This window comes from Pseudophryne corroboree (assembly GCF_028390025.1).
Source record: "Pseudophryne corroboree isolate aPseCor3 chromosome 6 unlocalized genomic scaffold, aPseCor3.hap2 SUPER_6_unloc_1, whole genome shotgun sequence".
NCBI lineage: Eukaryota > Metazoa > Chordata > Amphibia > Anura > Myobatrachidae > Pseudophryne > Pseudophryne corroboree.
In genome coordinates, this window is record NW_026967602.1 from 126,948 (window position 1) to 153,093 (window position 26,146).

The window sequence follows — 26,146 nt, forward strand, 5'->3', positions numbered from 1 at the left end:
AACGGAGTCTCTGTATACGCTGCTGAGAATGTGTGTGTACAGGGTGAGGATGTAACGGAGTCTCTGTACACGCTGCTGGGAATGTGTGTGTAGAGGGTGAGGATGTAACGGAGTCTCTGTACACGCTGCCGGGAATGTGTGTGTACAGGGTGAGGATGTAACGGAGTCTCTGTACGCACTGCTGGGAATGTGTGTGTACAGGGTGAGGATGGAACGGAGTCTCTGTGTACGCTGCTGGGAATGTGTGTGTACAGGGTGAGGATGTAACGGAGTCTCTGTACACACTGCTGGGAATGTGTGTGTACAGGCTGAGGATGTAACGGAGTCTCTGTACACACTGCTGGGAATGTGTGTGTACAGGGTGAGGATGGAACGGAGTCTCTGTATACGCTGCTGGGAATGTGTGTGTACAGTGTGTGGATGTAACGGAGTCTCTGTACACACTGCTGGGAATGTGTGTGTACAGGCTGAGGATGTAACGGAGTCTCTGTACACACTGCTGGGAATGTGTGTGTACAGGGTGTGGATGTAACGGAGTCTCTGTACACGCTGCTGAGAATGTGTGTGTACAGGGTGTGGATGTAACGGAGTCTCTGTACACACTGCTGGGAATGTGTGTGTACAGGGTGAGGATGGAACGGAGTCTCTGTATACGCTGCTGGGAATGTGTGTGTACAGGGTGTGGATGTAACGGAGTCTCTGTACACACTGCTGGGAATGTGTGTGTACAGGGTGAGGATGTAACGGAGTCTCTGTACACGCTGCTGGGAATGTGTGTGTACAGGGTGTGGATGTAACGGAGTCTCTGTACACGCTGCTGAGAATGTGTGTGTACAGGGTGTGGATGTAACGGAGTCTCTGTACACACTGCTGGGAATGTGTGTGTACAGGGTGTGGATGTAACGGAGTCTCTGTACACGCTGCTGAGAATGTGTGTGTACAGGGTGTGGATGTAACGGAGTCTCTGTACACACTGCTGGGAATGTGTGTGTACAGGGTGTGGATGTAACGGAGTCTCTGTACACGCTGCTGGGAATGTGTGTGTACAGGGTGTGGATGTAACGGAGTCTCTGTACACACTGCTGGGAATGTGTGATTACAGGGTGAGGATGTAACGGAGTCTCTGTACACGCTGCTGGGAATGTGAGTGTACAGGCTGAGGATGTAACGGAGTCTCTGTACACGCTGCCGGGAATGTGTGTGTACAGGGTGAGGATGTAATGGAGTCTCTGTACACGCTGCTGAGAATGTGTGTGTACAGGGTGAGGATGGAACGGAGTCTCTGTATACGCTGCTGGGAATGTGTGTGTACAGGGTGAGGATGTAACGGAGTCTCTGTACACACTGCTGGGAATGTGTGTGTACAGGGTGAGGATGGAACGGAGTCTCTGTATACGCTGCTGGGAATGTGTGTGTACAGGGTGAGGATGTAACGGAGTCTCTGTATACGCTGCTGGGAATGTGTGTGTACAGGGTGTGGATGTAACGGAGTCTCTGTACGCGCTGCTGAGAATGTGTGTGTACAGGGTGAGGATGTAACGGAGTCTCTGTATACGCTGCTGAGAATGTGTGTGTACAGGGTGAGGATGTAACGGAGTCTCTGTACGCACTGCTGGGAATGTGTGTGTACAGGGTGTGGATGTAACGGAGTCTCTGTACACACTGCTGGGAATGTGAGTGTACAGGGTGAGGATGGAACGGAGTCTCTGTATACGCTGCTGGGAATGTGTGTGTACAGGGTGTGGATGGAACGGAGTCTCTGTACACACTGCTGGGAATGTGTGTGTACAGGGTGAGGATGTAACGGAGTCTCTGTACGCACTGCTGGGAATGTGAGTGTACAGGGTGAGGATGGAACGGAGTCTCTGTATACGCTGCTGGGAATGTGTGTGTACAGGGTGTGGATGGAACGGAGTCTCTGTACACACTGCTGGGAATGTGTGTGTACAGGGTGAGGATGTAACGGAGTCTCTGTACACGCTGCCGGGAATGTGTGTGTACAGGGTGAGGATGTAACGGAGTCTCTGTACACGCTGCCGGGAATGTGTGTGTACAGGGTGAGGATGGAACGGAGTCTCTGTATATGCTGCTGGGAATGTGTGTGTACAGGGTGTGGATGTAACGGAGTCTCTGTATACGCTGCTGAGAATGTGTGTGTACAGGGTGAGGATGTAACGGAGTCTCTGTACGCACTGCTGGGAATGTGTGTGTACAGGGTGTGGATGTAACGGAGTCTCTGTACACACTGCTGGGAATGTGAGTGTACAGGGTGAGGATGGAACGGAGTCTCTGTATACGCTGCTGGGAATGTGTGTGTACAGGGTGTGGATGGAACGGAGTCTCTGTACACACTGCTGGGAATGTGTGTGTACAGGGTGAGGATGTAACGGAGTCTCTGTACGCACTGCTGGGAATGTGAGTGTACAGGGTGAGGATGGAACGGAGTCTCTGTATACGCTGCTGGGAATGTGTGTGTACAGGGTGTGGATGGAACGGAGTCTCTGTACACACTGCTGGGAATGTGTGTGTACAGGGTGAGGATGTAACGGAGTCTCTGTACACGCTGCCGGGAATGTGTGTGTACAGGGTGAGGATGGAACGGAGTCTCTGTATATGCTGCCGGGAATGTGTGTGTACAGGGTGAGGATGTAACGGAGTCTCTGTACACGCTGCCGGGAATGTGTGTGTACAGGGTGAGGATGGAACGGAGTCTCTGTATATGCTGCTGGGAATGTGTGTGTACAGGGTGAGGATGTAACGGAGTCTCTGTACGCACTGCTGGGAATGTGTGTGTACAGGGTGAGGATGGAACGGAGTCTCTGTATATGCTGCTGGGAATGTGTGTGTACAGGGTGTGGATGTAACGGAGTCTCTGTACACGCTGCCGGGAATGTGTGTGTACAGGGTGAGGATGTAACAGAGTCTCTGTACACGCTGCTGGGAATGTGAGTGTACAGGCTGAGGATGTAACGGAGTCTCTGTACACGCTGCCGGGAATGTGTGTGTACAGGGTGAAGATGTAACAGAATCTCTGTACACGCTGCTGGGAATGTGAGTGTACAGGGTGAAGATGTAACGGAGTCTCTGTACATGCTGCTGGGAATGTGTGTGTACAGGGTGAGGATGTAATGGAGTCTCAGTACACGCTGCTGGGAATGTGTGTGTACAGGGTGTGGATGTAACAGAGTCTCTGTACACACTGCTGGGAATGTGTGTGTACAGGGTGAGGATGGAACAGAGTCTCTGTATACGCTGCTGGGAATGTGTGTGTACAGGGTGAGGATGGAACGGAGTCTCTGTATGCACTGCTGGGAATGTGTGTGTACAGGGTGAGGATGGAACGGAGTCTCTGTATACGCTGCTGGGAATGTGTGTGTACAGGGTGAGGATGGAACGGAGTCTCTGTATACGCTGCTGGGAATGTGTGTGTACAGGGTGAGGATGGAACAGAGTCTCTGTATACGCTGCTGGGAATGTGTGTGTACAGGGTGAGGATGGAACGGAGTCTCTGTATGCACTGCTGGGAATGTGTGTGTACAGGGTGAGGATGGAACGGAGTCTCTGTATACGCTGCTGGGAATGTGTGTGTACAGGGTGAGGATGTAACGGAGTCTCTGTACGCGCTGCTGAGAATGTGTGTGTACAGGGTGAGGATGTAACGGAGTCTCTGTACACGCTGCCGGGAATGTGTGTGTACAGGGTGAGGATGTAACGGAGTCTCTGTATACGCTGCTGGGAATGTGTGTGTACAGGGTGTGGATGTAACGGAGTCTCTGTACACGCTGCCGGGAATGTGTGTGTACAGGGTGTGGATGTAACGGAGTCTCTGTACACACTGCTGGGAATGTGTGTGTACAGGGTGAGGATGTAACAGAGTCTCTGTACACGCTGCTGGGAATGTGAGTGTACAGGCTGAGGATGTAACGGAGTCTCTGTATACGCTGCTGGGAATGTGTGTGTACAGGGTGAGGATGTAACAGAGTCTCTGTACACGCTGCTGGGAATGTGAGTGTACAGGCTGAGGATGTAACGGAGTCTCTGTACACGCTGTAGGGAATGTGTGTGTACAGGGTGAGGATGTAACGGAGTCTCTGTACACACTGCTGCGAATGTGTGTGTACAGGCTGAGGATGTAACGGAGTCTCTGTACACGCTGCCGGGAATGTGTGTATACAGGGTGTGGATGTCACGGAGTCTCTGTACGCGCTACTGGGAATGTGTGTGTACAGGGTGAGGATGTAACGGAGTCTCTGTACACACTGCTGGGAATGTGTGTGTACAGGGTGAGGATGTAACAGAGTCTCTGTACACAGCAGTGGAGGTCTCACACCTACTTAGCTCAGGTATTTAGCCAGTGGGGGGTTTCATTGATGATAAAGAAGGTACAGCCGTACTCACTGTTACACACGCTGGTAGATAGAGCGAAGCTTGACAGACAGTTGTTGGTTAGATATCTAACAGGTAACTGCAGGGAATAAATACATCTAAATGAGTGTACTGTGCCCGGCACCAATGGAATGGGAAGTTCCGAGGGGTCATTAAGCACAATCCCGTCATTTATGTTTTTTTTTATTTATTTTTAGGATTATGCCTTTTTTGAGAGATCGAGAAGTAAGAGCGAGCGACACACAGTGATTGGCTAGTGGTCCGGACCCCTCGTCTAGACAATCAGCACCATCTATCCCCTCACCGTATGCTCTGGTTTACACCCAATCTATAACCCGCTCCTCAACGCCCCCCGGATCTCTCCCTGTACCTGGAAGTTTACAAGCGTCTGTATAAACTGTAAACAGATGTATCTATATATTAACGTGTGTATGTATTTGACTTTAAATATTGCTCTGTACAAATGTCTTCTTATCTATCATTATATTTAGTATCTTTCTATGTCTTCCGGATGACTCATTTACTCACGCTCCAATTTATTATTATATTATTATTATTATTATGTGGCGCCACCATGTGTCCATATATATGTTAACAGGCAGATATTACAAAGGGGAACTCTAACAGAGAGATATGGATACACCATGGGGTAAATGTAATGTAGGTGTAGATGTAATGTAGGTGTAGGTGTAATGTAGGTGTAGATGTAATGTAGGTGTAGGTGTAATGTAGGTGTAGATGTAATGTAGGTGTAATGTAGGTGTAGATGTAATGTAGGTGTAGATGTAATGTAGGTGTAATGTAGGAGTAGATGTAATGTAGGTGTAGGTGTAATGTAGGTGTAGATGTAATGTAGGTGTAGGTGTAATGTAGGTGTAGGTGTAATGTAGGTGTAGATGTAATGTAGATGTAATGTAGGTGTAATGTAGGTGTAGGTGTAATGTAGGTGTAGATGTAATGTAGGTGTAGGTGTAATGTAGGTGTAGATGTAATGTAGGTGTAGATGTAATGTAGGTGTAGGTGTAGATGTAATGTAGGTATAGGTGTAATGTAGGTGTAGATGTAATGTAGGTGTAGATGTAATGTAGGTGTAATGTAGGAGTAGATGTAATGTAGGTGTAGATGTAATGTAGGTGTAATGTAGGTGTAGGTGTAATGTAGGTGTAGATGTAATGTAGATGTAATGTAGGTGCAATGTAGGTGTAGGTGTAATGTAGGTGTAGATGTAATGTAGGTGTAGGTGTAATGTAGGTGTAGGTGTAATGTAGGTGTAATGTAGGTGTAGATGTAATGTAGGTGTAGATGTAATGTAGGTGTAATGTAGGTGTAGATGTAATGTAGGTGTAGGTGTAATGTAGGTGTAGATGTAATGTAGGTGTAGGTGTAGATGTAATGTAGGTGTAATGTAGGTGTAGATGTAATGTAGGTGTAGGTGTAATGTAGGTATAGATGTAATGTAGGTGTAATGTAGGTGTAGATGTAATGTAGGTGTAGGTGTAATGTAGGTGTAGGTGTAGCTGTAATGTAGGTGTAATGTAGGTGTAGGTGTAATGTAGGTGTAGATGTAATGTAGATGTAATGTAGGTGTAATGTAGGTGTAGGTGTAGATGTAATGTAGGTGTAATGTAGGTGTAGATGTAATGTAGGTGTAGATGTAATGTAGGTGTAATGTAGGTGTAATGTAGGTGTAGGTGTAATGTAGGTGTAGATGTAATGTAGGTGTAATGTAGGTGTAGATGTAATGTAGGTGTAATGTAGGTGTAGATGTAATGTAGGTGTAGGTGTAATGTAGGTGTAATGTAGGGGTAGGTGTAATGTAGGTGTAGATGTAATGTAGGTGTAGGTGTAATGTAGGTGTAGATGTAATGTAGGTGTAGGTGTAATGTAGGTGTAATGTAGGTGTAGATGTAATGTAGGTGTGATGTAGGTGTAGATGTAATGTAGGTGTAGGTGTAATGTAGGTGTAGATGTAATGTAGGTGTAGATGTAATGTAGGTGTAATGTAGGTGTAGATGTAATGTAGGTGTAGGTGTAATGTAGGTGTAGATGTAATGTAGGTGTAATGTAGGTGTAGATGTAATGTAGGTGTAGGTGTAATGTAGGTGTAGATGTAATGTAGGTGTAGGTGTAATGTAGGTGTAGATGTAATGTAGGTGTAATGTAGGTGTAGATGTAATGTAGGTGTGATGTAGGTGTAGATGTAATGTAGGTGTAGGTGTAATGTAGGTGTAATGTAGGGGTAGGTGTAATGTAGGTGTAGATGTAATGTAGGTGTAGGTGTAATGTAGGTGTAGATGTAATGTAGGTGTAATGTAGGTGTAGATGTAATGTAGGTGTAGATGTAATGTAGGTGTAGATGTAAAGTAGGTGTAGATGTAATGTAGATGTAATGTAGGTGTAGGTGTAATGTAGGTGTAGATCTAAAGTAGGTGTAGATGTAATGTAGGTGTAATGTAGGTGTAGATGTAATGTAGGTGTAGGTGTAATGTAGGTGTAGATGTAATGTAGGTGTAGATGTAATCTAGGTGTAATGTAGGTGTAGATGTAATGTAGGTGTAGATGTAATGTAGGTGTAGGTGTAATGTAGGTGTAGGTGTAATGTAGGTGTAGATGTAATGTAGGTGTAGGTGTAATGTAGGTGTAGATGTAATGTAGGTGTAATGTAGGTGTAGATGTAATGTAGGTGTAGGTGTAATGTAGGTGTAGATGTAATGTAGGTGTAGGTGTAATGTAGGTGTAGATGTAATGTAGGTGTAGATGTAATGTAGGTGTAGGTGTAATGTAGGTGTAGATGTAATGTAGGTGTAGGTGTAATGTAGATGAAGGTGTAATGTAGGTGTAGATGTAATGTAGATGTAGGTGTAATGTAGGTGTAGATGTAATGTAGGTGTAGGTGTAATGTAGGTGTAGGTGTAATGTAGGTGTAGGTGTAATGTAGATGTAATGTAGGTGTAGGTGTAATGTAGGTGTAGATGTAATGTAGGTGTAGGTGTAATGTAGGTGTAGGTGTAATGTAGGTGTAGGTGTAATGTAGGTGTAGATGTAATGTAGGTGTAATGTAGGTGTAGATGTAATGTAGGTGTAGATGTAATGTAGGTGTAGGTGTAATGTAGGTGTAGATGTAATGTAGGTGTAGGTGTAATGTAGGTGTAGGTGTAATGTAGGTGTAGATGTAATGTAGGTGTAATGTAGGTGTAGGTGTAATGTAGGTGTAATGTAGGTGTAGGTGTAATGTAGGTGTAGATGTAATGTAGGTGTAGGTGTAATGTAGGTGTAGATGTAATGTAGGTGAAATGTAGGTGTAGATGTAATGTAGGTGTAATGTAGGTGTAGATGTAATGTAGGTGTAGGTGTAATGTAGGTATAGATGTAATGTAGGTGTAGGTGTAATGTAGGTGTAGATGTAATGTAGGTGTAGGTGTAATGTAGGTGTAGGTGTAATGTAGGTGCTGTACATAGCATTTATCTGGCACGGTCTAGAAAAAGACATCTAAAAATTGATTGGTTGTAAAGCGGCACTTTAGTAAATGTACCCCCAATTGAGTGGCAGGTAATAGCGGTAGCAGTGCCCCGGGCAGGCGGATAGAAAGGGTCAGAGGCACTGACTGTGAGTGAGGGCGCTCCGCAGACAGGGAGAGTGCAGGGTGAGAATCAGGAGGGAGGAGGGCCCTGCCCGTCAGAGCTTGCAGTTACATTCCTGAAACTGAGGTTACGCACATTCCAGGTGTTATGTAATACACATATTGTTGTCACTTAGGCTGACATAAACGGTGTTTTATAAAGTTAATCCCACCCAGATGATACGGTGAATGCAAAGCTGGGAGTAGCCTGTGTGCCAGGGAGTCTGCTTGTATTGGGACCACACAGTAACATGTATCTCCCACTTACTGGGTCCTTACTTGCGTCACGCTGAGGGGTAATGAGGGGGTCATTCCGAGTTGATCGCTCGCTAGTTGTTTTTAGCAGCCGTGCATATGCGGGGCCCCCACGGGGGAGTGTATTTTTGCTTTGCAAGTGTGCAATCGCCTGTGCATCGGAGCTCTGAAAAAACATTTTGTGCAGTTTCTGAGTAGCGTTGGACTTACTCAGCCGCTGCGTTCACTTCAGCCTGTCCGGTCACGGAATTTACGTCACACACCCGCCATCCAAATGCCCAGACATGCCTGTGTTTTCCCTACCACTCCCTGAAAACGGTCAGTTGACACCCATAAACGCCCTCTTTCTGTCAATCTTCTTGCGAGCGGCTGTGCAAATGGATTCTCCGTTAAATCCATCACTCAGCAACATTCTGCTTTGTACCTGTACGACGCGCCTGCGCATTGCGGAGCATATGCATGCGCAGTAGAAACCTGATCGCAGCGCATTGATAATCATTAGCGTACAATCAACTCGGAATGACCCCCAATCTGCGGTCACTGGAACTCTGGCAACAGCACCCCCTACTGCCCCTAAAATGCACCAATTTTGCCCCTAAATCACACGTTTCCATTTGTATTATTAAAATGCACAGGTTGCTACCACATGTGTCGGTACTGCATGGCACCGACACGTCAGCCGCACTGGATGGAGCCTGGGGGTGGGAGATGCATGCCCTGTGCTGACAGGTGGGATGCAGCGAATATACGCAGCGCCATCGCCTAGCCTACATTACACTGTGGGCTCCGACTGCTGTGGTAGGACGCCCGGTTCCCGCAGGACAGGAGATTGGGTGACAGACCCATGTACTGATCTCCTACAATGAAGCAATAGATCCCCTCCTTCCAGACTGCCCCTGGGGTGAGCACCGATATGTAGCTACATCACTGGAGACCATCTGAGAACGGGGCAGGCCGGACTGAAGCCATGGGGTGTACAGACAGGGGCGGGATGTTGGCAGGAGTACGGGCAGTCAGGGGTGAATGGGTGAGACGCAGTGTTAAAGCTACCACCAAAGCAGGCGGTGATGGGCGGAGCCAGTGATGCCAGGCCATACGCTATACCGGTAAGTATCTAGTGCAGGACAGTATGGGCCTTTAGGACCAGAACAGAGACCCTGATTGGAGATTTGTGTCCGGCTCATACGTAGAGGAGCACAGTGGGAGATGATCACTAGCCCCCATATCAAATGTTGCTCTAGGGCAGGGATGGCCAATCAGTCAGCGACAAAGAGCCAAGAAAAATCTTTGGGCATGCCAAAGAGCCGACACCATGTGCACGCCAAAGGCACGTGTGCAAAAATGGGGTGTGGTCTTGTGCCCGCTAGGCCACGCCCATTATAAAATACATTGGAAAAGCCAGATCCAAAATAAAATACATAGAAAGGGACAAATCCACACAAAATACATTTTAAAAGCCAGAGCCAAATAAAATACATTTAAAAGCAAGATTAACATAATACACTTCAGTTCCTCCATGTGTCACTCCAGCCCCCCCATGCCACTGTAGTAGCCCTTCATGTGTCCAGTAGCCCCTGCTCCAAACCCGAGGTGGTCCATGCTGAGGTAGCTGTAGTTCCCCTTTGCTTGCCAGTGGGTTCTCACCTAGTGTCCGGCTCCCTCAGTCCATCCATGGTCTATACCTCTGTAGAACCTTCAGCCCGCTTACCATTAGTGAGTCTCTCCACCTATGACACTGCTTCCTCTGCTGCTCTGTCTTATGGGTGTCTTCCCTGCTGCCCTTCCCAACAGCCAACAAGTTGGTGGCATGTGCCCTATACTTAATTCTTGGGTTATATTCTGGGGTCTTGAAAGCCTCCATCCTCTACTCCTGTGATGTCCATAACATGCATTTCTTCCTTCCGCTCCTCCGCCAAGTTGCTGTCACCTCCCCCCAAACCCAGTCTTTGATTCCACCCCCCAGGGTCTCTTGTTGAAGGCCCACAGAACACTCTTAGCATGCGCAGTGTCAGATTACCCTGGAGGAGTATTATGAAAATGTGAAAGACTCCAATGCAGCCGGGATCTAATTCAGAGGGACTGCGTTTATTGCTACCAGATTCAGGTGTGATTACGCCACATGGTCTGGTATCAAATGTGACAGATTTGTCAATTTACATCTAATATCCTGTCCAGCGAAGGTATGCCATACAGTGTCTCTGAGGCCTCCAAGGACTCCTGTCCATACAGTGTATCTGAGGCCTCCAAGGGCTTCTGTCCATATGATGTCTCTGAGGCCTCCAAGAGCTCCTGTCCATACAATATCTCTGAGGCCTCCAAGGGCTCCAACCATAGTGTCTCTGAGGCCTCCAAGGGCTCCTGCCCATACAGTGTCTCTGAGGCCTCCAAGGGCCCCTGTCCATACAATGTCTCTGAGGCCTCCAAGGGCTCCTGCCCATACAGTATCTCTGAGGTCTCCAAGGACTCCTGCCCATACGATGTCTCTGAGGCCTCCAAGGGCTCCTTCCCATACAGTATCTCTGAGGCCCCCAAGGGCTCCTGTCCATACAGTGTATCTGAGGCCTCCAAGGGCTCCTGTCCATACAGTGTTTCTGAGGCCTCCAATGGCTCCTGTCCATACAATGTCTCCGAGGCTTCAAAGGGCTCCTGTCCATACAATGTCACAGAGGCCTCCAATGGCTGCTGTCCATACAGTTGCTATTAGGTCTCCAAGGGCTCCTGTCCATACAGTGTCTCTGAAGCCTTCAAGGGCTCCTGTCCATATAGTGTCTCTGAGGCCTCCAAGGGCTCCTGTCCATAGAGTGTTTCTGAGGACTCCAAGGGCTCCTGTCCACAAAATGTCTCTGAGGCCTCCAATGGTTCCTGCCCATACAGTTTCTATGAGGTCTCCAAGGGCTCCTGTCCATACAGTGTCTCTGAGGCCTCCAATGGCTCCTGCCCATACAGTGGCTCTGAGGCCTCCATGGGCTCATGTCCATGTGGTGTCTCTGAGGACTCCAGTGGCTCCAGCCCATACAGTTTCTATGAGGTCTGAAAGGGCTCCTGTCCATACAGTGTCTGAAGTCTCCAAGGGCTCCTGTCCATACAGTGTTTTTGAGGCCTCCAAGGGCTCCTGTCCATACAATGTCTCTGAGGCCTCCAATGGCTCCAGTCCATACAGTTTCTAGGAGGTCTCCAAGGGCTCCTGTCCATACAGTGTCTCTGAGGCCTCCAAGGACCCCTGTCCCTACAGTGTCTATGTGGACTCCAAGAGCTCCTGTCCATACAGTGTCTCTGAGGCCTCCAAGGGCTCCTGTCCATACAGTGTCTCTGAGGCCTCCAAGGGATCCCTTCCATACAGTGTTTCTGAGGCCGCCAAGGGCTCCTGTCCATACAATGTCTCTGAGGCCTCCAATGGCTCCAGTCCATACAGTTTCTATGAGGTCTCCAAGGGCTCCTGTTTATACAGTGTCGTTGAGGCCTCCAAGGGCTCCAGTCCATACACTGTCTCTGAGGCCTCCAAGGGCTCCTGTCCGTACAGTGTCTCTGGTGCCGCCAAGGGCTCCTGTCCATACAGTGTCTTTGAGGCTCCTGTCCATACCGTTTCTATGAGGTCTCCAAGGGCTTCTCTCCATACGGTATCTCTGAGGCCTCTTTTCCATACAGTGTCTCTGAGGTCTCCAAGGGTTCCTGTCCATTCAGTGTCTCTGGGGCCTCCAAGGGCTGTTGTCCATACAGTGTCTCTGATGCCTCCAAGGGCTCCTGTCCATACAGTGTCTATGAGGCCTCCAAGGACTCCTGTCCATACAGTGGGGCAGATGTAATAACCTGGAGAAGGCATAAGGAAGTGATAAAGCAGTGATAAGTACAAGGTGATAAACACACCAGCCAATCAGCTCCTAACTGTTAATTTACATATTGGAGCTGATTGGCTGGTGCGATTATCACCTTGCATTTATCACTGGTTTATCACTTCCTTATGCCTTCTCCAGGTTAATTCATCTGCCCCAGAGTCTCTGAGGCCTCCAAGGGCTCCTGTCCATACAATGTCTCTGAGGCCTCCAAGGGCTCCTGTCCATACAATGTCTCTGAGGCCTCCAATGGCTCCTGCCCATACAGTGGCTCTGAGGCCTCCACGGGCTCCTGCCCATGTGGTGTCTCTGAGGACTCCAGTGGCTCCAGCCCATACAGTTTCTATGAGGTCTGAAAGGGCTCCTGTCCATATAGTGTTTTTGAGGCCTCCAAGGGCTCCTGTCCATACAATGTCTCTGAGGCCTCCAATGGCTCCAGTCCATACAGTTTCTATGAGGTCTCCAAAGGCTCCTGTCCATACAGTGTCTCTGAGGCCTCCAAGGACCCCTGTCTATACAGTGTCTCTGAGGCCTCCAAGGACTCCTGTCCATACAGTGGGGCAGATGTAATAACCTGGAGAAGGCATAAGGAAGTGATAAAGCAGTGATAAGTATAAGGTGATAAACACCAGCCAATCAGCTCCTAACTGTTAATTTACATATTGGAGCTGATTGGCTGGTGCGATTATCACCTTGCATTTATCACTGGTTTATCACTTCCTTATGCCTTCTCCAGGTTAATTCATCTGCCCCAGAGTCTCTGAGGCCTCCCCTCCAAGGGCTCCTGTCCACACAATGTCTCTGAGGCCTCCAAGGGCTCCTGTCCATACTATGTCTCTGAGGCCTCCAATGGCTCCTTGCCATACAGTGGCTCTGAGGCCTCCACGGGCTCCTATCCATACAATGTCTCTGAGGTCACCAAGAGCTCCTGTAATACAAACATGACTAATAATGAGTATATTTATTTACTATTTATTACCAGTTATTTATATAGCACACAGATATTCCACAGCACTGAATAGGCCATTGATATCAGTCCCTATCCCACACACTGGTTAATTTTGCCAGGAGACAATTAACCTACCAGTATATATTTGGATTGTGGGAGGAACCCGGAGTACCCTGAGGAAACCCACGCAAGTACGGGGAGAATATACAAACTCCACACAGTTAGGACCATGGCGGAATTGAACCCAAGACCTCAGTGCTGTAAGGCAGTAATGCTAACCACTACACGAGTGGTTCCCAAACTCAGTCCTCTAGGACCCCCCAACTGTTCACGTTTTCCAGGTCTCTTCATAGAACCGCAAGTGAAATAATTAGCTCCACCTGTGGATCTTTTAAAATATGTCAATGAGTACTGAATACACCTGTGCACCTGCTGGGTGACCTGGAAAACATGAACTGTTGGGGGTCTTTGAGGACTGAGTTTGGGCACCACTGCAATACACCATTCGGTCTGCCCCATCTGTAATGCTACCCATTACACCAGGCTTTCTGCCTCCTGTACAGTATGTCAGGGACCTCAGTATATATTCCTGACGCTGTCATTTATATAGCTAGACGTACCCCAATACCTCACACTGCCACCACTGATGGTAATTACTCATTGGGGCCACTGGTCCCCTAATACTATATATAACAATTGTGCAACAACACAATGACCACTCAGTTAATTGGTTGCCCCGCGCTACTAGCAGTGAATACAGTTTATAGCATACACTCTAGTGGTCTAATCTAAAAAACTGTGGGTTCTGGAGCATATCAGAAAGACTGACGCTGGGTACACACTATACAATGATCTGCCAGATCTGGCTGGTTGGAATGAATATCTGGTAATGGATGAGAGCAAATAACAATCGACCATTTGAATCCTGATAAAACAGAGGTGCTTATGAGAAGACTGCAGCATAGCCAACCAACAGGACTTACACTTGGGGGATTCAGCATAGGCAGACGCAGGCCGAGGGGGGGGGCTTCTTCTGCCAACTTACCCGTGTGTGTGTCTGAGTCCTCAATCAGTGCACTGGACCAGAGAGCAGCTGCCAGGAAGAAGAGCCTTAGTAGCCTTAGCATGAGGTGGGAGAATGTGTGCTTAGAAAGTGCAGTATTGGTTCTATTATGTTTGTGTATTTACTTATTATGGGATGTTTAACCTTTTCCTGACCACTTATTTATATTATTTAAATTATTTAAACAGTACCCAGTGTACAAAAATACCAATGTGTACCTTAATGTCCAGGCTCGGTACTAGGTTCTGCTAAGGGCAATTAGTGTAGACCACTAGATTACAAAAAAAAGAAGCTCAGTGTGTGGCGCACTCTTTTGTCATTTTTCGGTACCAGGTTCTTCTACCGCTCCCCCCCAGACTCCCACACTTGCTTCAATGTTCCGAGTGGGGGATTGTGGATGGCTTTTGGACCCCCCTCTAGAAATCCTGCGTTTGTCACTGTTCAGTGTTACAAAACACTGATGGTGTGCGGAATCCTGGTGTTGTCCTGGATGGTGACATCTGACACTTATACATCAGACATCAACCACAATCACATCCTCATTCCTTCATCTGAGGAACGTAGCCAGAATCAGCAAATGTAGAGCTCTTTCCGTCCTACTGGGAGGGGGATGCTATATAAATACCAGTATTATTATTATTATTATTATTACTGAGGAGTGCATTTATTAACAAAGTGTGTTCAATAGAAATCTGATTTTAAAAAAAAATGTAACGTTATTCCATATTACTTTATTTTTGTTATTATTATTATTAGCAGTTTCTTATATAGCGCAGCATATTCCGTTGCGCTTTACAATTAGAACAACAGTTATAGAACACAACTGGGCAAAGACAGACAGAGGTAGGAAGGCCCTGCTCGCAAGCCTACAATCTATAGGGAAGTAGGCATTGATACACAAGGATAGATGCTACCTGTTTCTTTACATCATATCCATATAATTGTAGCCCCCACATATTACTTAGCGGAGACGTTTGTATCAGCTCATTATACCCACACGGATCTGATCTGTATAGCGGGGGCTGTATCCAGTAATGAGGATCAGTACAGTGTAATTATCCATTCTCCGGGGCAGAGGCTCCTCTTAGACAAGTAATAAGTGAGAGACGGAATCTGCTGAGTCTCTCCCTCTCGTCAGGATAAGTAGTATTTAAAACATGACTAATTAATTATCCATTAGGAGCTTCCGTTACTGCTGTTACTGACATCTCCTCGCCCTGAGGCAGCGTATTTAGGATCTGACATCTGTAATACACTGAGATTTATACCCCTCCCCCCCCCACATCGCTTTCCCTATGGAGACAGACATTCCGGCTGCTGGATGGAAGGCGTTTCTTTCTATCCCTGTGTAATAAACCTGACACATGATAACATAATAACCTGACAGGTAATAACGTATCATTATATTATATCATATACAAAACGGGTACATATTATATTATATCATATATATTAAAATGGGTACTGGAAATAAGACTCTGGCAGGTTTTTAGCAAAATGCATTGTCTTTACTGGCATCAGACACTATGTATAGCATACACAGGCTTATACACAGGCTTGGGCCTGGTCACACAGGTACATAACTCAACGTCATACAGCTGCAATGACCTGCAGTCACCGTCCACCATGCTCTCCTGGCACAGCCAACGTCCCCGGTCCTTGGCACTACAAGACTCTGGCCTACTAACTGGCCTCTAGCAGGCATCAGTGCCCCGTGCAGTGGGTGTATGGGGGTTTTAAACCCCTGTCCTGCTTCTGACTTCCTGCTGGCTCTGGGTGAGCTGGAAAACCTGGAATTCTATTTGTCCACTTGGAGCTTTGCAGCCCATAAAACCCGGAGTTCCAGATTACTACTGCAGGTGCAGAATGTGCAGGTCTTGTTTTCCTCTCCCTTGGAGGGAGCTGTTCCCGAAGAAATGAGGGCAATTGAGGTGAGACACAAGCCCTCTCAGAACATTATATATTGTGTGTGTAGATAGATAGATAGATAGATAGATAGATAGATAGATAGATAGATAGATAGATAATACAGAGTTACTTATCATTTTGTTATGCATACCACAACTACTGTAAGTCACTTATTTAGATCTGCACATTCCATACATCATACTGCGCCCAGCAGATATTCACCTAGAGCTGTGTGGGATCCCTGCCAGCAATAATACATCAGCATTTCCCAGCAGTCTAATGCATTCTGTAACCCAGCCTGTGCCGCATACAGAGAACCAGTCTGCCCAGTGGGAGCACTGACGTACTATATGTGGAATACAGGTGCTCACATTACCTGCGCTCACCTGGTCCTGTCACCTGCCTGCGCTGCAGGTGAGGGCGGGTCACGTCTACACACCCAACCATACATCGCTGTATCGCTGAGCCTTCTCTCTCTTCTCCAATGTTTAACTCTTCATGGCCAGAGGAGGCTTACAGCTCAAGGACCAACAAATCACAGGTTCCCAGGGGAATAACATTGTAATCACATCATATAACGTGTGTCAAGCTGGGTACACACTAGACCAGGCATGTCCAAACTGCGGCCCTCCAGCTGTTGTGCAACTACATATCCCAGCATGCCCTGCTCAGTTTTAGCTTGCCTTAATAGCAAAACCGTGGCAGGGCATGCTGGGATATGCAGTTCCAAAGCAGTTGGAGGGCCGCAGGTTGAAGACCCATGCACTAGACAATAGTGCACACACTGCACATATATACATATATATTCTGCACAAATCTGTTTATTAGCATTACTGATATAGCGCCAGTGTTTTCTGTTGCGCTTTAGTAGGTACATTCAGAATCAGGTAATTAAATGAGTCCGCAGCTCCTCTCCTCAGCCCAGCACACTCTGCTGTACATGACCACACCTCTTGTGATTAGGCCACACCCCTTGAAAAGTACCCGAGAACAGCCAGGCTCTCGACTGCCCTGGGTGTCCATGCAGGGCCGGCTCCAGGCCTACTAGCACCCTGAGCGAAAACGTGTAAAAGTGTGTGTCCCCCCCCTCTCTTGGAAAGTGGGCGTGGCCTCATAACTTCATATTATTAGACTATAAATAAATATGTTTTCACACCCCCTCTACGCACACAGGCCCTCATTCCGAGTTGTTCGCTCGCAAGGCGAATGTAGCAGAGTTACACACGCTAAGCCGCCGCCTACTGGGAGTGAATCTTAGCTTCTTAAAATTGCGACCGACGTACGCGCAATATTGCGATTACAAACGAGTTAGCAGTTTCTGAGTAGCTTCAGACTTACTCTGCCTGTGCGATCAGTTCAGTGCTTTTCGTTCCTGGCTGACGTCATAAACACACCCAGCGTTCGCCCAGGCACTCCCACCGTTTCTCCGGCCACTCCTGCGTTTTTTCCGGAAACGGTAGCGTTTCCAGCCACACGCCCCTAAAACGCCGTGCATCCGCCCAGTAACACCCATTTCCTGTCAATCACAATGCGAACGTCGGAGCGATGAAAATGCCGTGAGTAAACTTACTTTCATCATAGTAAAGTTACTTGGCGCAGTCGCAGTGCGAACATTGCGCATGCGCACTAAGAGAATTCTCACTGCGATGCGATGAAAATCTCCGAGCGAACAACTCGGAATGAGGGCCACAATTAGCAGCATTACACATAACAGCAACAGTAGTGTTCCTTACACACAATGTCTTCAGTATAGTGTCAGATACACATAATGTCTCCAGTATAGTGCCAGATACACAGAATGTCTACAGTATAGTGCCAGATACACACAATGTCTCCAGTATAGTGCCAGATACACATAATGTCTCAATAGTATATACACATAATGGCAATGGCTCCAGTATAGTGCCAGATACACATAATGGCTCCAGTATAGTGTCAGATACACATAATGTCTGCAGTAAGTGCCAGATATACATAATGTCTCCAGCATAGTGACAGATACACATAATGTCTCCAGTATAGTGCCAGATACACATAATGTCTCCAGTATAGTGACAGATACACATAATGTCTCCAGTATAGTGCCAGATACACATAATGTCTCCAGTATAGTGCCAGATACACACAATGTCTCCAGTATAGTGCCAGATACACATAATGTCTCCAGTATAGTGCCAGATACACATAATGTCTCCAGTATAGTGTCAGATTACACATAATGTCTCCAGTATAGTGCCAGATACACATAATGTCTCCAGTATAGTGTCAGATACACACAATGTCTCCAGTATAGTGCCAGATACACATAATGTCTCCAGTATAGTGTCAGATACACACAGTGTCTCCAGTGACTCCTGAGAAGCTGATAGCTAACATCAGCGAAACGCGTAGAGACGATATTGCTGGACAGATTTCACTACTTATCCCCTGCTAATTGGAGAAATTTCTACCTTTGATTGACCCGGACGGCACGAATTGGTCTCTCCACTTTGGACCCAACCTGCTATGGTGAGATTGAGAAATAAATCCCTACCTGCATGAAAAAAGCTTGCACATTGTGCTTAAAAGAGGGACTTTCAAAAGCTGTCACTCACCAAACATCTATACTGTGGACCATAATTTGGAGAGAATCCTAGCCTGGGGTACTATTTAATTCTCCTAGGGGATAAGTGATTGTCGTTGACCCATGAACTGAACGTTTTAAGCTGATGACTTATGAATTGAGTCTATTTTAGTCAAATACAGATGTCACAAATTCTATGTTTTTAATAAATATTTAATAAATATTTTAATAAATTGTTATATTAATTCAATATAAAACCTACCGTCCTTTTTGATTTGTATCTAATTATGTTATCTTGATTTTATGAGAGATTAGAGGGAATAACCCATTGGTACAACATAGCGCAGGTGTTTTTTCTTTTCTGTTTTGTGACTTTATTGGGGATTACCACCCCCTACACCAGCTGCTACTGACAGCGCACCCCATCCATATTTCTCCTTACTTGTCTCCAGTATAGTGCCAGATACACATAATGTCTCCAGTATAGTGCCAGATACTGTTATGCACACCAGTGCCTGCAGGAAAGTACTGGTGTCAGAACTGTTATGCACTCCAGTGCCTGCAGGAATGTACTGGTGTTTGAACTGTTATGCAAAACAAATGGACTCACAGACAGACTGGGGAATATGACATAACGTGATAGGGTAACAAAATACACACAAAGTGAACAGAGAAGCCCAGAGGCTAAGGAACTGGGTATCTCCCTTGTATTAGAAATGCTCAGATGGGAAAAAGCAAGATGTTGTGTTTTAATACGTAGAGGTTTTTTCATAATCAAAAACTCTGCGACCAAGAAGAAGTGAACCCACCGAGAGTTCAAGAAGAAACAAACACACCAAAGGAAATTTTTAAGAAGAGTCCACCTTCTACCCGAAATATTTAAAAGGAAGTTTAGTGGACAGCTTTCACAAATCAGTTCTAGAAGACTTGGAGAAATTAGACAAAGTAAAAACAAAGAGGTGGAATCTATCAAGAAAGGAACGTACAGCCCTAAAGACCCTACAGAAAGATGAAAGCATAGTCATAAAACCATGTGATAAGGGAGGAGGGGTGGCAATACTGAACAAGGAGGACTATGTAAAGGAGATCCACCGTCAACTAAATGATGGGAACACATACGCAAAGTTAAGAAGTGACCCCATCAACAGAATAAAAAATGGCCTGAATCAACTCTGAAGACATACTTAAATAATAAAACAATTTCTGAGAAAGAATTTGAATACATAAATGTCACAGATCCAGCTATACCGACCATATACGTGCTACCCAAAGTGCATAAGAACCCTGAAAAACCTCCGGGTAGACCGATCATCGCGGGAATAGGAAGTTTAACAGCAAATCTGTCGGAATTCATCGATGCTCACCTGCAACCCTTAGTATCCAAAACAGATTTTCATCTTAAAGATACGACTGATGTATTACAGAAGATCAACGTACACGAATGGCTTCCGAATACCTGGATGGCAACAGCTGACGTAGAAGCACTATATACCAACATACCACATGAAAAAGGACTGGAAGCTGTGAAATATTACCTTGACAAAACGGAATATCCAGAAAATAAAAAAGAATTTCTATTGGAAGGGATTAACTTCATACTCAAAACAACTACTTCTATTTCGATGGAACATATTACAATCAATCAGTCGGGACCGCGATGGGTACGAAATTCGCACCAAGTTTTGCAAACTTGTCATGTCGTATTGGGAAGAAAAAACATAAAGTCAAGCCATGAATTCGGAAGGAACTCACCTTTTGGTATCGCTATATCGATGATATAATTTTCTTCTGGAAAGGCAACAAAAATACCTTGATAGTTTCTCGGAACATCTAAACCAAAATGATCTGAACATTAAATTGAGTATCACAACCAGCCAAACAGAAATTAACTTTCTAGATTTAACATTATACACGGAAGAAGGAAGATTGGAAACAAAATGTTTCAAAAAAACCGACAGATGCAAACAACTATATCGATATGACAAGCCAACACCATGTCAACTGGCTGACCAGTGTCCCAAAAAGCCAATTCTTGAGACTAAGGCGGAATTGTAGCGACAAGAAAGTATGTGAGGAACAAATTGAGAACATGAAGAAAGGTTTTCTGGACAAAGGATATGAAGAAAAAAACTTATAAAAATTAAAGAATGAAGTTCTCCAAAAAGACCGCAAAGATCTTCTAGTAAATTCTAAGAAAGAAAGAAAAGAAAAATAGAAGATAATCAAACCCAGTTTGCATTCATCACCCAGTATAATCACCACACAAAAAATGGAAACCATTGTACGAAGACACTGGCATCTTTTATTGAAAGATCCGGTCCTCAAAGAAGCTCTACCACAAGCACCCAAATTCATCTATAGGAAAGCACCAAACCTCAAGATAAACTCACCAGAAGTGCCTTACCATACCACGACAACCACCCTATAAGAAACAAAGGTTTCTTCAGATGCGGGGCATGTCAAGCATGTCGAGAGATTAAATCAGAGCAATCCAAATTTTAAGATTTTACAGTAAAGAACAACAAATACAAGTTACAACAATTCATGACGTTGTCATACTACCAATTGTAGTATATATGATTGAATGTAGCTGCAATCTTATTTACATTGGCAGGACCAGCAGAGCCTTAAAAACCAGACTTGGTGAGCATCTCCGGAACATTAAAAAAGGACTAACTACACACTCATTATCAAATCACTTTAAAGAAAAACACAACTGTTCAAACCAAAAACATCATCCGTTTCCTAGCAATTGAAAATGTAAAAAATAACTGGAGATACAGAGATGAAGCAACCCGGCTGGCCAAAAGCGAAAATGAAATGGATACACAAAACCAAAAGCCTTATTCCACATGGACTCAATGCAGATTTGAAATAAAATGGTTCCTCCAGTAATATTCCTCTCTTTTTCAATTTTCAATTTTCATCACCCTCACCTCTGTCCATGTATAGGCACTATCCATTTATATATATATACAATGCGTGCACATCACATCTATTTTCGTCACTTTATAATAATAAGAAATTATCTAAATATTATACATATATTGGGTATGACACCCATTTTGATAAATATTTGTCTTGATTCTAATTTGATTTTATTCTAAATTAACAATTGGGACATTGTGGCCCACCATCTAAACGAAACTATCAACGAATGAATGAGTCATTGGAAATATTGTCACGTTTAAGAACGCAATTTGAACTTACATCCAATATAGATCCAAATGACTTTCCATATACAAAGTATTATGATTTCAACAGGATGCTATGGCAGTCTGACGATTAAAAACTGTACATATAACCCTTTGAAACTGCCATATTTTATTTTTCAATTTTATTTTTCAATTTCATGTTTATTACGGTCCTGCCCACAACGTCCGAAGAAGATTGGTGCATTATTTACTGGGATACAGGCATGACCTCTGAACTGGAAATATGTACCACCCACTAGCATCAATAACAGGGACGCTGTGCTCCATTACGTGCTTATTACGGAAGTGCGTCACCGGAAGTATCGATGCGGTTCAACATGCGTTCCACCGCACGGAAGCTAATACGGAACCCTCCATAGAAAGAGAGTAGAAGTCTAAGTTGACTGACAAGTAAAGGAGGACTTAGTGTTACCCTCTAACACTGATTTAAAACCAAGTAGAAAAACTAATAGATGTATTAACCTCACGACCGCAACCGGAAGTCTCGGAAACGTCACTTCCGGTGATCAGGACACGGCTTCTATTATATATAACCAGATGAAATTTAAAGTTTTGAACAAGCTATACAAGAGAGAATTAAGTTATATGTCAAGTAGATGAGACCTGTTTAGTGAAAATAAGCATTTATGATACATGCTCAGATATGACCCCTGACCCGGAAGTAAATGTAATTAATGGTATAAATAGGATACCTGCACACTCCACACTCACTGCCTGATGAAGGGTTGATCCCGAAACGCGTAGCAGCAGGAGCCTGGAGATTTGGATGAACTACAGAAAAGGGGAAAGGCTGACCAGACGTATGTGACGTGGACGAGGGAACCAGGTTCCGGAGCCAGTTACCCTAAGGTTACATCTAAAACGCCCACTATACACTTCCTTCTGGTAATCCTCCATCCTTATAACTCCCACTTGGGAATCATTTTTAGAAAAGGATCACCAATTTTTTAAGTGTATGTTACTAATTTTTATGTTATATTTTTAATTGGATGTTATTATAATAAATCTTCCTTATTCAAATATACTACACTATATGCTCATTTATCTGCTCTTTTCTATATGGAATTCCTCTGAGGATCCCAATTTACATATATGAAGTATTAAGGGAAGTATGTTTTTTATTCTCACGTTATAAGCATTCTATTTGCCACGTCTTAGATCTCTGAAAGCGCACCCTATTGCACTAATTCCATAAATACTCACATTGATACCTTGGTAATAGGGATTACCTTTTGGTGCAAAGGGGGTAGCTGCTTTACACTGAAGTTGGCGCCATATTAGCTCTCTTTACCTTCTATACAACATATAAATAAATATGTTTTCACACCCCCTCTACGCACACAATTAGCAGCATTACACATAACAGCAACAGTAGTGTTCCTTACACACAATGTCTTCAGTATAGTGTCAGATACACATAATGTCTCCAGTATAGTGCCAGATACACAGAATGTCTACAGTATAGTGCCAGATACACATGTCTCCAGTATAGTGCCAGATACACAGAATGTCTACAGTATAGTGCCAGATACACACAATGTCTCCAGTATAGTGCCAGATACACATAATGTCTCCAGTATAGTGCCAGATACACATAATGTCTCCAGTATAGTGTCAGATACACATAATGTCTCCAGTATAGTGCCAGATACACATAATGTCTCCAGTATAGTGTCAGATACACACAATGTCTCCAGTATAGTGCCAGATACACATAATGTCTCCAGTATAGTGCCAGATACACATAATCTCTCCAGCATAGTGCCAGATACACATAATGTCTCCAGTATAGTGCCAGATACACATAATGTCTCCAGTATAGTGTCAGATACACACAATGTCTCCAGTATAGTGTCAGATACACATAATGTCTCCAGTATAGTGTCAGATATACACAGTGTCTCCAGTATAGTGCCAGATACACATAATGTCTCCAGTATAGTGCCAGATACTGTTATGCACACCAGTGCCTGCAGGAAAGTACTGGTGTCAGAACTGTTATGCACTCCAGTGCCTGCAGGAATGTACTGGTGTTTGAACTGTTATGCAAAACAAATGGACTCACAGACAGACTGGGGAATATGACATAACGTACACAGAAGGTGATAGGGTAACAAAATACACACAAAGTGAACAGAGAAGCCCAGAGGCTAAGGAACTGGGTATCTCCCTTGTATTAGAAATGCTCAGATGGGAAAAGCAAGATTTTGTGTTTTAATACGTAGAGAACCCGAAATGCTGTTGCTAAGGGCAACAGCAAAACCCTAAAGGGTTACCAACGGGTGTGGCAGTAAACTCCTTGGTCAGAGATGGAATGATAGACACAAGGAGAGTCTCCACAATCCTGATTCTCACTTGCAGTGCACAGGTTTTAGCTTACTGCCACTAAACTGACCCCTGACACCTAGCACAGTGAGACAGGATTAGACAGGCAAGTCTTAGAATACAGCCGCAAACTTGCTAAGTTCACAGAGTAGTAACAGAACCCCAGCAAGCTAAACGACTGACTCCAGTCTTACTGCTAGGTCTGGATTGGCAGAGTGTAATACCAAATCCCCAGGCCTATTTGCAGTAAGCAACAAACAAATACAAAGCTACACAGTACTGGCTAACTTTCAGGAACTGACTAACCAACAAAGATTCAGCAGCATCTGCTTACCCTGAGAAGAGGCCTTATAAAGCAGGTGCTGTCCACGCCCCACTCAGACCTCACAGACTGTGAGCACAAAAACCAGCACCGGATCCCCTGCCGTGCACAGAGCCTATAACCACTGCACAGCAAAAGATCCGAACCGGAGTATCATCTGCGCTCAGGTTACTCCGCTAGCACTTGTCTCCCGGTTGCCATGACGACGTGGCAGCACAGGGCAGGAGACCCTAACAGATACACATAATGTCTCCAGTATAGTGCCAGATACACATGTCTCCAGTATAGTGTCAGATACACACAATGTCTCCAGTATAGTGCCAGATACACATAATGTCTCCAGTATAGTGCCAGATACACATGTCTCCAGTATAGTGTCAGATACACACAATGGGGTATATTTACTAAGCTCCCGATTTTGACCGAGATTGCGTTTTTTCTTCAAAGTGTCATCTCGGTCAATCTCGGTCATTTACTAAACACTAATCACGGCAGTGATGAGGGCATTCGTAATTTTTTGCTAGTTCAGGTAAAAAATTACGAATGAATACACCATCGGTCAAATTACGCCTGTTTAGATACGAATCTCGGTCATTTACTAAGCAAAAAAACACAAAACACTGCCGTGAAAAATTACAATTCGCAAAAAAGTCCTAAAAAAAAACAGACCTGCTTTTTTTATTCGTGATTTGAGATGCATGCAGGGATCCATGAGATCCGTGCATGTATATCAATGGGAAGGGGTGGGAAAGTGTTTTTTGTTGTTAAAAAAAATTGCGTGGGGTCCCCCCTCCTAAGCATAACCAGCCTCGGGCTCTTTGAGCCGATCCTGGTTGCAGAAATATGGGGAAAAAAATGACAGGGGTTCCCCCATATTTAAGCAACCAGCATCGGGCTCTGCGCCTGGTCCTGGTCCCAAAAATACGGGGGACAAAAAGAGTAGGGGTCCCCCGTATTTTTAAAACCAGCACCGGGCTCCACTAGCTGGACAGATAATGCCACAGCCGGGGGTCACTTTTATATAGCGCCCTGCGGCCGTGGCATCAAAAATCCAACTAGTCACCCCTGGCCGGGGTACCCTGGGGGAGTGGGGACCCCTTCAATCAAGGGGTCCCCCCCCCCAGCCACCCAAGGGCCAGGGGTGAAGCCCGAGGCTGTCCCCCCCCATCCAATGGGCTGCGGATGGGAGGGCTGATAGCCTTTGTTGTAAAATAAAAGATATTGTTTTTAGTAGCAGTACTACAAGTCCCAGCAAGCCTCCCCCGCATGCTGGTACTTGGAGAACCACAAGTACCAGCATGCGGCGGTAAAACGGGCCCGCTGGTACCTGTAGTACTACCACTAAAAAAATACCCAAAAAAACACAAGACACACACACCGTGAAAGTATAATTTTATTACATACATACACACATACATACATACTTACCTTATGTTCCCACGCAGGTCGGTCCTCTTCTCCAGTAGAATCCAAGGGGTACCTGTTGAAGAAATTCTACTCACCAGATCCAGTGGTCCAGGCTCCTCGGGAAATCCAGGGATAATCCACGTACTTGAATAAAACAAAAAAACGGTTGCCCGACCACGAACTGAAAGGTGACCCATGTTTGCAAATGGGTCACCTTTCCACGAATGCCAGAAACCCACTTTGCCTTTTGGCTAAGTGGGTTTCTTCAGCCAATCAGGGAGTGCCACGTTGTAGCACTCTCCT

At 45.2% G+C, this 26,146-nt stretch overlaps 1 protein-coding gene across 1 annotated transcript in view; it reads left to right on the forward strand.

Moving 5' to 3' along the window:
* Positions 1-4,885, forward strand: part of LOC134985602 (phospholipid scramblase 1-like) — a 95,780-nt gene extending 90,895 nt beyond the window's left edge. Inside the window, exon 8 of the mRNA XM_063950418.1 lies at positions 4,584-4,885. Within this exon, the coding sequence (XP_063806488.1) occupies positions 4,584-4,643 (60 nt within the window). The 3' untranslated portion in view covers positions 4,644-4,885. The remainder of the gene's footprint in view (positions 1-4,583) is intronic.
* The last annotated feature ends 21,261 nt before the right edge of the window (positions 4,886-26,146 follow it).